Genomic DNA, 12,846 nt, shown 5'->3' with positions numbered 1-12,846 from the left:
AATATTCTGGCAAGTTGCGCATGATTAAAAACAGGTTAAAAACAGGATAAAAACAAATTGTTCTGTTGATTTAGTTTGTGGTTTTGGTGACTTGAGACTTGAATATCTCAAGAGACTTTGCTGTGGCGGTATCTGGTGGCAGTTTGTTCCAATCCTTGACGGTGTTTATGAAGAAGGACCATTTCCTACAGTCTTTGGTGGCTGGCTGTAATAGGTAAGTATGTTGTCCTGTCCGGTTTGAGCTTCTTGTTGGTTTTTGTAGATATTTATTCTTGTCTATGGCTACAAGGTCGTTTGTTATTTTGTAACACATGATGAGTCGTGCTTCTTTTCGTCTTGTTTGTAAGCTTTTCCATCCTAATTCATTTATCATGTTGCTGACACTTGATCTATTTCTATGTCTGCTGGTTACATATCGTGCAGCTCTTCTTTGTACCTTTTCAATTTTATCTATGTGGTTTTGCTGGTACGGGTCCCATACTGTCGTGGCGTATTCCATTTGCGGTCTTACTAATATTTTATAGGCATGCTCTTTGATGGATTTTGAGCTAATGTGGAGGTTTCGATGTAGGAAACCAAGGCTTCGGCTGGCTTTTCCTGTGATGTTGTTTATATGTTCTCCCCAATCTAGATCATTTGCGATGGTGCAGCCTAGGTATTTAGTTGATGTTTCATGCATCAGAGTATGGCCGTGGAGTTTATAGTCCCACTTGGTTGGCCTTTTCTTTTTTGTAACAGTGAGGACACTACATTTTTCAGGATGGAACTCCATTTTCCAGAGTTCTTCCCATTTTGCCAGTTTGTCCAGGTCTTCTTGGAGTTTATGGCAGTCGCTGTCTGATGAAATTGTCAAATAGACCACAGTATCGTCCGCAAACAGTCTCACTGTGGAGTGTAAGCCTTCTGGTAGGTCGTTGATGTAGAACAGAAAAAGACTGGGTCCTAATACTGATCCTTGCGGTACTCCGGATTCTACTTTTACTTTGTCAGATGTTTCGCCTTCAACAACTACTACCTGGGTTCTATTGGTGAGAAATTCCTTTATCCATTTGTTTGTTTTACTTCGGATGCCATAATGGTGTAATTTATGGAGGAGTAAGCTGTGGGACACCTTATCAAAAGCTTTTGAAAAGTCAAGTATTAGCAGATCTGATTGTTTTCCGTTTTCCAGGTTTTTTGTGATGTCATCGATACATTCAAGGAGTTGTGTTTCGCATGATCTTTTACTTCTGAAGCCGTGTTGTAATGGGTATAGTATGTTATTTACCTCTGCATGTTTCATGATGTTACTGGTGACTATGTGTTCTATTATTTTGCAGCAAATACATGTTAGGGATATTGGCCTATAGTTAGCTGCTATGTATTTCTGGCCTTTCTTATATGCCGGAGTGACATTTGCAGTTCGCCAGTCATCGGGTATCTTTCCTTCCTCCATTGAAAAATTGTATATGATGGTTAAGATTGGAGCAATTTCACTGGCTAGTTCTTTCAGAATCATTGGCTTGATGTTGTCTGGTCCAGCAGCCTTGTGTGGTTTAAGATTTTTCAGCTGTTTTTCCACTCCATTAATTGTGATGATTATTTGTTCGCTGTCTGGATAATTTTCTGGTAGATCTGACATGAGTTTTTTCTTTTCAAAATCTCGTTTACTGATTGGACATGCAGCAGAGAAGACTGATTGAAATTGATTATTTAGAATATTTGCTTTATTTATTGGGTCAGTTTCCAATTTCCCATTTCTTCTAAGTGGTGCTACTCCATTTTTATCACTTTTCTTGTGTTTGATATAGGTCCAGAATCTTTTTGTTGGTGAACGGATGTCCTCGTTATCTTCTGGAGTTATTATGTCTTCTATATACTTCCAATAGGCTTGTCTTGATTTTCTTTGGATGGTTTGTTTCAGTTGTTTAAATCTTTTAACATCAGTAGCATGGTTTGATTTCTTTTTCTTTTTATAAGCTCGGTCTCTTCGTCTCATAAGTTTTTTGATTTCCTGGGTTATCCATGGGTTTTTGTCCTTAGTCTTGCATACTTTGGAAGGTATATGCTGGTTAGTACTGCTTTCTAGGTCTTCTTTGAACATGTTCCAGAGTATATTGATGTTTGTCTTCTTGTTCAGGCTTTCTTTTTGAATTTTGATATAAAGCAAATTCATATCCTCTTTTATGCTGTCCCATTTAGCTCTTCTATACAGTTGGATTTTTCTTGGCTTTTGTTTGTTTGTCATTGGATTGGTGTTCATTTCTGCATACACAATATCATGGTCTGAAATTCCTGGAATGACATCAAGTCTCATCATTTTACTAGGACAGTTGGTTATAAGAAGGTCCAAAGTGTTTTTATTTCTAGTTGGCTCTTGTACTAATTGAGTTAATCCATTGTCATCAAGAATATCAGTAAGCTGGTAATGTTGTTCTGCATGTTGAGTTCCTTGGCGGACTGTTTTGTTTGTCCAGTTCCATCCTGGTAGGTTGAAGTCACCCCCAATCATTAAGCATGCATTGTTTTGTGAGGCTCTAGTTACAGCTGTTTCAAATTCTGAGAGGCTCTCTTTGTTAGATGTTTTTGGATTATAATATGAGCATATGTAGAGGTCTTTTGTGCCTTTTTGTTGTATTCGTGCCCATATTATTTCACAGTTAGTGTCTAGTTCTGGTATTTCAGTGCTTAGAAACTTGTTGTGTATGGCGATAAGGACTCCACCCCCAGTTTTATTTTCCTTTCTGTCCTTGCGATAGATGTTATATTCTGGAGGGAATATTTGGCTGTTGGTGATTGATGAATCCAACCAAGTTTCTGTCATTATCATTACGTCTGGCTTTGTACTATCTATAAGATTTTGGACTTGGTGTTGTTTGTTTCTGATGGACTGACAATTCACATTTAGGATCCTTAATGGTATAAATGGTTTATTCCTAGTTTCTTGTTTTTCTCTCTTTGGAGTTGATGTGTGTTTTGGTTTTACACATTCTTGTTGGGATGCTGTACTCATATCAAATGTACCATCTAGTAATAAGTTAAAGCTATTGTTTGTTGAGATAGCTGTTGAACCATAGCATAAGGAATTGTAGTTTGGATTATCACAAATGATACAATCCCATCGCACAGAGATGTTTTTATCATCCACAAGGTAGCTATAGGTTTTACTGTGAATATCTTGGCAGTTGATATGAAACCATTGGTCACAGGTATCGCATCTTATGGCTCTGTCGTCCCATGTCACAGGCTGGTCACAAGTTCCACATGGGTATATAGTGCTGTCGTTATGTGTTGGTCCTGGGTTTGGATTTACATCATTTGCATTTGCTAATAGTATGAGCAGTAAATATGATGATACTGATTTACATTTATAAGGATAAGCTCTTGGTGATTTTAGTCTATTTACTGTTGTTAACAAGCTATATACTGTTGTGTCCTGTTTTATTTGAACCTCTGTATCTTCAATGTTTGCCATAGCTGCATTTTTCATGTTCATGATGGTGCTGGCAATGATGATAAAAATTGTGATAAACCTCATTTTGAAAGTTGAAGTTGATATTTAATGCAGGTGTTATTTACTGAATATATTCTAGTTTGACTCTGTATTGATACGGTGTAGTAAAGACTGATAAGATAAACTCACCTAAACCCTTTACTACAGTATTTTCGTCTTGGTGCTAGAATAATGTCAATAGATCTGCTTCTTCGACTTGTAGTTGGACAAATTCTGATTCTTGTATTGCGTTGTAGCATTCGCTGTAGGTGTCAAGCAATAGTTGTTTGGTGATGGCAAGGCTAAGTAAATTTCCTGGGTGTAGACCGTCTTTTTTGTTGACTGAGATGTTGATTGACTTTCTATAGCCGCCTCTTTTTATTTTTCTGCCCCTGATGAAGAATTTGCTAACTTTTATGGTGTTCTTGTTTAATTTCTGGTTTAGGTTTATAATTTCAGAGTTAAGTTTCTGTATCTGTTTTGTTACTTGGAAGTCTTCAACTTTAAATGATGCAGGTTGTTTATGTCCTTTGAACTTATTGTACTTGCTGATCGACAGTATGGGACAATCCACAAACTTTATCTCGGCACCTGGGTGTTGCTCAACAATGTGTATTGCTCTTTCGTATTCTCTTAATATGGTATTTACAGTTTTAGAACTTTGGTGTCTAAGTCTAATAAATTTCCCCTCTTTGATGGTAAAATCACAGGTTCCTGACCAAAAGTAAATAATGATGTGATAATGTCTCTTGATTGCTTTTGGAATTCTGTGCTCAATCAAGTCAACCAGTTCTGATGTTTTTGCTCCGGAGATGCACCACGATTCTAGTGGGAATTCGCTGTCTTGGCAGGCGTTCCGTACGGTAAAGCCCTTGCTGTCAGATACTAATATCGGTGTTTTATATCTGAATCCGCTTGGAATTTGGGGTTGCTCAGCAATATATTTCTTTAATTTGTTGCTCATCTGAAAATAAGGGTTTAGGAAAATATGCAATAATAAACAAATTCTATTTCCAAACCGGAAATGTCAAATTTCTTTGTTGTCAATGTAAACATTTCTTCCCGCCATATAGCGGATTGAAACAAGATGATTTTTACTGTTTTCTGGAAATATTTCACGGTAATTGTGAAATACGTATGTAGGTAAACAATTTTAGGGTTTGAATCAAGTAAATCAAGGATTAAATTCAAAGGATATCGTCTTCTCTGTGAAATTTTTCTTTAGCTCTGTTTGAAAACGTCCGTTCAGTTCTCGCACATGCGCGAATAATTTCTTTTGGCACCAACTTAGAAAATTTGCTTTAGACTCCCAAAAGTAATTATAAGAATAATACGTGTACTGAGATGAAAGAATGCAACATATAAACTTTTCTGTTACTGGAACTTTGGGACCTTGTGTCATGTTTGTTTTAAACAATATATATATATATATAATACATATAAATTACTTCTGGAATAATCTAATGTCTAGCTTATCATTTATATCAGGAGGCTGTACATTCCATATACCAACATCATGATGCCATCTACTTTTGTATTCTACTGCCATCATTTCAAAGGCTGAAGAAGATTCAATGTTTTCAATATCATCAATGTCCAAAACATTATATGGATGTCTTTTGTGTTCAGTTCCGAAAATTTCATGGTTTTCAATCACTTTCTTACATCGATCAACACGTTGCAAAACTTTTGGATCTTTCAAATTGAAAGCAAATGAAATTAAATCCATTGGATCAAAAGCTTTTGTCGTAACGGATTCTATGCCTATTTTATTTAAAGTATTTTTGTTCCATTTTGAAGTACAGTCATCAATTTCCGTTGGAGAAGAAGTAATTTTTGTCTGATCTTCTGACGATGTAGTTTGATCTGAAGAGTCCGATCGAGGACTAGAACTTTCAACTACATGTACATTAGGATAAGATTGTGGACTAGAAGAATTTTCAGATTCTTCAAACAAGCTGCTGGACTTTCTTTTCTTGGACGAAGATGCTGAACACGTAGAAGACACATTTTCTGTCATCTTTTATTTTAGGAGCCTCAATCACTGAATCAGAAATCCAGTTGACCATGACCGTACATGGAACAAAAAAACTGTTTCTTTATAGCAGTTTTACGTTACCGGAAACTGTCTTGACAATGAAAGTGCTGCTAAATTCATGTACGCTGTCCCGTGATTTCAAATAAAATAGTTCCCTACTTTACTATCTTACTATTTTATGACTTATTAGGACCTAAATTAATTAATTTTTTGCAAAGTTTTAAGATATCAAGTACCTTTTAAGAATAATGACAAGATCCCAAATAAGGTAATTTTAAACTGCGAAGGAAAACTTGTGTAAAAATGTTGACAAATTGTTCTAAACCCCAACCCTTTTACATAAGTCTTATAAAATAACCTTTTCATTATACATTCTGTAGTACGTATAGCACCTTTAACTTACAATTATAAGAAAGTTTAATTTAAGACCACTTAAATTCTAAATTCTCATTTGTAAATATATCCAGTTCTTACTTATCTTGTTCTTACACCTCAGCACATTATGAATATTATTTTTATAAAATTTTATGATGACTATCCTATGAATTAATTATAATATTAATTATTTAGTAATTATTATTGCCTTATTTCAGTCATCTGTACATAATTAAATGTTTCCTTATGTTTTAAGGTGTATATAGTTTCTACAATTATACCCTATGGGTATGGGGTATGGGTAGTGCTCCACAATTAATGGAGGAATATACAAGAAACTGAACTGTCGTTCCGGCCCCAAGTCGTTCCGACCAAAGTCGACTAGTGTCTGCTGATTATGATTTTTTTGAAGTTATCAAGACTATTGTGTATGCATGATTATAATAAACATGTACATTTTTTTTTTGTTAAAAGAAATTGTTTAATTCTCTCAGTACACCAAAAACGAAATAATCATACATGGAAAAAATTCAGACAGCCGTGAAAGAAATTTGGTAAATAATTTAAAAAGGAAATCTATGAAAATGTATTTTTAAGAACGATGTTCTGGAGGTTCAAAAAGTGCTGATCTTTGGATTACTGTCAAACCTTTCTTTTAAAAAAATGTAAATACCGGGGGCAAAAAACTATTTCATATGAAGAAAATAAAATAATAAATAATTCAAAAGAAGTATCAGATGTCTTTAAGGTAACAGGTACGTAAAAGGCTTGTTCAGCGATTTTTAAAAGAAATTGTATACGCGTAGAACTTATAAAAAAACAAATGAAAAATCGAAAAATTTATAAATTCCTAACCGATCTAACTTCGGAGTTCCAGACATTTGAAAATAGTAAGGAAACAACATAAAGTACATATAGACATAACGTCAAATTTAAACCAAAAATAAGGAATTTCAAGCTTAATTTATTCTGCAGTTTAAACCTATTCTACAATTTTTCTATATAATTAAATGTTTTTATAGTCGAATTTTCCTTTCTATTGATATATAATTTTCATGGGGTTACCGAACTCCCTTTATGTATCAGCCGTTGAAAGGGTGTTGCCGACGGGAAAAGATAGAAATTGCATGCCGACGTCGCCGAAAAGGATTACGCAACGTCAAGTCACGGCTCCATCAGCAGAATCGTCGTCTACCAGCATCAGAATTATTGTCACATAACGACAACGACCGCTTCATTATAATTTGTTTCTCTATACATATGCGCTATAGAGCATATTATCCTGTCTGAAAAAAGTATTAATTACCGATTATCATTTTTTAGGGATTACACGAGATCCTATGTATTTATTACTTAAAATTATTTGTGGAATGATTAAAGGACATCTTTAAAAATGGACTAGTGTGTATATCATAGGTTAAGCTCTAAATTGTACATTCTATAAAATTATAAACAAATTTAACAGAAACAATCAAAGATCTGTCATTACAATCTAATTCTCCGAATGACGATATACATTCATTGTTCACATTTTCGACCACAATTTTGCATGAAATGTTTGCTGCTGCACAATAAGGGAGGCGAAATATACAAACGGGAAATTCAAACTTATAAGCCAAAAACAAACTGACAATGTCATGGCAAAATAAAACGAAAAACTGCCAAGAAACGAACAGTAGTAAACAAAAAAACAACAGTAAACTTGTATTTACCTGATCGTTGCAGAAGGTCATATAAAATATATAAAATTATGTTTCCAATGGCACGCGAACGCAACACAAAAATAAACACATACTTCGAGCCCAATAGTAATGATTTAAATTGTCGTCTGGTCATTTGCAAACTTAAATGGTGTGTTTAATATGATAAAAGGAGATGTGGGATAAATGTAAATTATAGGCAAAAACCCAACAAAAAATATTTTGAAGTTTGATGCATATCATCCCTACTCTTTTATTCCTATCTGTGGTTTTGTTCCATTATTATAGTGACGATAGTGAATTGATGCGAATATTAAAAAAAAAATTGTGTCGCGTCGTGAAACAAAACATACAATAACAAACGTATAAGCGTCCAAACAATGTTTTACTAGTTTGTTATTGACATAATGTACTAGTATTTTGAAATAGATTCCAGTATATATCTTCTGGTCTTTTGTTACTCGGGGTTTCCCGTCAAACTGTTCGGTGAGCAATTTGCGTGCGCCATCAAGTTCAACACCTCTTTTTTCTGCAAGGATTAGATCTTTAGAACTCAATCATTCTCCGACCATCACGACATGCCAAGTTACTTTTATTTTCTTGGGAAGGAAGCAATGTTTCACTCGGACAAGACATTTTGTTTACCATTACTACATTTTTTTGTTATATTTTAATGATGTGCATTCAATATATTCTTCCACCGAGTTAACCATTATTCCGATGAAGCGGAATATCTTCCGACATCTTGAAAACGTTGTTCTAGTGTACGGGAGATAACTCTCATAACAACAAACGTAAGTTTTCCCGTTTTCCGCTAGAGGCGTTCATTTACGTACCTCTCACCATAATAACACTGATTTTTCCTGTCACCCTACACATAAATCTAAATCCATGCAAAGATACTGACTATGTTTACGTCTGTAATAGTTATCCCATGAGGACGCGGTGTGTCAGTGTAAGATCATCCCGATGACCGGAGGCCAGAGGGTGATCTAATACTGACACACCAAGTCCGAATGGTATAACTATTTTACATCCCAGCTGTTCAAGATTAGATAAAAAACCATTTACGCTTCATAAAATCAAGTTTAGAACGCCACACAATCATTAATATATACTTTATATATTACTATATGGCATATACCCTTTTTGAGCACGGGACAAAATGTTTAAATATGTTAAATTAACATCGATTTTTATCCAGTCGTGCTGGTGTAGGGGTATGACTCGTGTGTCTATATGCTAAAGGTCTTGAGTTCGATTCCCAGCATAGACACTGAATTTTTCAACAAAAAATTTTGATAGTTAGTCTTTTCCGTATAAATATTTCTAAGTTTTAGTATAAATTTGACATTCCCGCCAAAATGTTACAAAACAAAGGAAAGCATGCAGAACAAAGACACTTAAGCTAAGGTGATCTGGTAGGGGTAATCCGGCTCAGATCACCCCTGGTAGAACAAAGGAGCTGGGATGTAAGATCACTTACAATCATGCTCTGGTCACATTACACAATTATTCAATTTGGTTAACTCTGGTCACCTAACAATTATAAAGACATTGGTTACTTTTTGTCATCTTACACATATATTGACTTTGGTTACCTCTGGTCATCTTACACAGATATTGACGATGGTAACATCTGGTCACCTTACGTCAATATTGATTTTGGTTACCTCTGGTCACCTTGCACATATATTAAATATGGTTACCTTTTAACTTCATAGTACTATTTTACTACACCATGAAAACCAATTATACCATGCATTTTTCGATATATAAAATTGAGAATGGAAATGGGGAATATGTCAAAGAGACAACAACCCGACCAAAGAGCAGATAACAGCCGAAGGCCTCCAATGGGTCTTCAACGCAGCGAGAAAATCCCGCACCCAGAGGTGGGCGTCAGCTGGGCCCTAAATAAAAATATGTACTAGTTCAGTGAAAATGGACGTCATACTAAACTCCAAAACATATAAATGAACTAAAATTAAAAAAACATACAAGACTAACAAAGACCAGAGGCTCCTGACTTGGGACAGGCGCAAAAATGCGGCGGGGTTAAACATGCTTAGTGAGATCTAAACCCTCCCCCTATACCTCTAGCCAATGTAGAAAAAAACAAACACACAGTAATACGAACAGTAAAACTCAGTTCAAGTCCAAGTCCGATGTCAGAATAGATAACAAAAGAAACTAAGCAATCAGTTAATCAGCTAATACCAAGCATGTTATAATAAAAAGACCGTCTAATATCATAGTACTATCTTACTACACCAGAAAAACACACTACATCCTCTTATGTTACATCCACCAGCGTCCTGTAATTAAAGGTGCGCTACATCCTCATATGTTACATTCACCAGGGGCCTATATAATATAAGGCATACCGTACACCCTCCTAATGTTACATTTACAAGGGACCTGTGTTATATAAGGTACAGTACACCCTCAACTGTTACATTCACCAGGGACCTGTTATATAAAGGGTACTACTACACCCTCCTATGTAACATCCACAGGGACTTGTGTTATATAAGGTGCACTACACACTCCTATGTTACATTCACCAGAGACCTGTAATAAAAGGTGCACTATATCCTCATATGTTACATTCACCAGGGGCTTATATCATATAAGGCATACCGTACACCCTCCTTTGTTACATTTACAAGGGACCTGTGTTATATAAGGTACAGTACATCCTCAAATGTTACATTCACCAGGGACCTGTTATATACAGGGTACTACACCCTCCTATGTTACATTTACCATGGACCCGTGTTATATGAGGTGTACTAAACCGTCATATGTTACATCCACCAGGAACCTGTGTTATAAATTGCACTACACCATCCTATGTTAAATCCACCAGAGACCTGTGTTATATAAGGTGCACTACACCCTCAAACGTTACATTCACCAAGGACCTGTTTTATATATGGTGTACTACACCCTCCTATGTTAAAATTACCAGGGACCTGTGTTATATATGGTGTACTACACCCCCAATGTTAAATTTACCAGGGACCTGTGTTATATATGGTGTACTACACCTTCCTATGTTACATTTACCAGGGACCTGTGTTATATAAGGTGTACTACACCTTCCTATGTTACATTTACCAGGGACCTGTGTTATATGAGGTGTACTACACCTTCCTATGTTACATTTACCAGGTACCCGTGTTATATAAGGTGTACTACACCTTCCTATGTTACATTTACCAGGTACCCGTGTTATATAAGGTGTACTACACCTTCCTATGTTACATTTACCAGGTACCCGTGTTATATAAGGTGTACTACACCTTCCTATGTTACATTTACCAGGGACCTGTGTTATATAAGGTGTACTACACCTTCCTATGTTACATTTACCAGGGACCTGTGTTATATGAGGTGTACTACACCTTCCTATGTTACATTTACCAGGTACCCGTGTTATATAAGGTGTACTACACCTTCCTATGTTACATTTACCAGGTACCCGTGTTATATAAGGTGTACTACACCTTCCTATGTTACATTTACCAGGTACCCGTGTTATATAAGGTGTACTACACCTTCCTATGTTACATTTACCAGGTACCCGTGTTATATAAGGTGTATTACACCTTCCTATGTAACATTTACCAGGTACCCGTGTTATATGAGGTGCACTACACCTTCCTATGTTACATTTACCAGGGACCTGTGTTATATGAGGTGTACTACACCTTCCTATGTTACATTTACCAGGGACCTGTGTTATATGAGGTGTACTACACCTTCCTATGTTACATTTACCAGGTACCCGTGTTATATAAGGTGTACTACACCTTCCTATGTTACATTTACCAGGTACCCGTGTTATATGAGGTGTACTACACCTTCCTATGTTACATTTACCAGGTACCCGTGTTATACGAGGTGTACTACACCTTCCTATGTTACATTTACCAGGGACCTGTGTTATATAAGGTGTACTACACCTTCCTATGTTACATTTACCAGGTACCCGTGTTATATATGTTGTACTACACCCTACTATGTTTCAACCACCATAGACCTGTATTATATAGAATGAACTTCACATTCCTATGTTACATCCACCTGGGACCTGTGTTATATAAAATGCACTACACCCTCTTATGTTAAAACCACCAGAGACCTCTATTATATAAAATGCACTTCACCCTCCTTTGTTACATTCACCAGGGACCTGTGTTATATAAGGTGCACTACACCCTCCTATGTTACATTCACCAGGGACCTGTGTTATATACGGCGCACTACACCCTCCTGTTACATTCAGCAGAGTCCTGTGTTATATACGGTGCACTACACCCTCCTATGTTACATTCACCAGGGTCCTGTGTTAAATACGGCGCATTACACCCTCCTGTTACATTCACCAGGGCCCTGTGTTATATACGGCGCACTACACCCTCCTGTTACATTCAGCAGAGTCCTGTGTTATATACGGTGCACTACACCCTCCTATGTTACATTCACCAGGGACCTGTGTTATATACAGCGCATTACACCCTCCTGTTACATTCACCAGGGACCTGTGTTTCATAAGGCGTACTACACACTCCTGTTCCATACAGCAGAGACCTGTGTTATATATGGTGACCTACCAGTGGCGGATCCACTGACTGCATAAGAGGGGCGCCCGCTCCAGTCATGCTTCAGTGAATCCCTATATAATCAGCCAAATTTTTTGCCACAAAAGGGGGCGGACCCCCTGGCCCCCCTAAATCCGCCTCTGCCTACACCCTCTTATGTTACATCAACCTGGGACCTGTGTTATTTAAGGTGCACTACACACTCCTGTTACATTCAGCAGAGACCTGTGTTATATGAGGCGCACTACACCCTCCTATGTTACATTTACGAGGGACCCGTGTTATATATGGTGTACTTCACCCTCCTGTTACAACCGACAGCTAGGGACCTGTGCCTTATATGGTGTACTACACCCTCCTATGTTACATTCCACAGGGACTTGTGTTATATAAGGATTACTACATCCTTCTATGTTACATCCACCAGGGACCTGTGTAATACAAGCTACATTTCACCCTCCTATGTTACATTCACCAGAGACCTGTGCTATATAAGGTGTACTACATCCTCCTATGTTACATCCACAAGGGACCTGTGTTATATAAGGTGCACTACATCCTCCTATGTTACATTTACCTGGGACCTGTGTTATATAAGGTGTACTACATCCTCCTATGTTACATTTACCTGGGACCTGTGTTATACAAGGT

At 36.7% G+C, this 12,846-nt stretch overlaps 1 protein-coding gene across 1 annotated transcript in view; it reads right to left on the bottom strand.

Annotated features, from left to right (window-relative positions):
- Window positions 1-5,492, bottom strand: part of LOC127714042 (uncharacterized) — a 29,993-nt gene extending 24,501 nt beyond the window's left edge. Inside the window, exon 1 of the mRNA XM_052219989.1 lies at window positions 4,921-5,492. Coding sequence (XP_052075949.1) covers window positions 4,921-5,492 — 572 coding nt within the window. The remainder of the gene's footprint in view (window positions 1-4,920) is intronic.
- Window positions 5,493-12,846: the final 7,354 nt, after the last annotated feature.

This window comes from Mytilus californianus, unplaced genomic scaffold, assembly GCF_021869535.1.
Source record: "Mytilus californianus isolate M0D057914Y unplaced genomic scaffold, xbMytCali1.0.p SCAF_9, whole genome shotgun sequence".
NCBI classification, from domain to species: domain Eukaryota; kingdom Metazoa; phylum Mollusca; class Bivalvia; order Mytilida; family Mytilidae; genus Mytilus; species Mytilus californianus.
The sequence above is the reverse complement of the archived record's forward strand: the minus strand, read 5'-3'. Positions and strand labels throughout refer to the sequence as shown.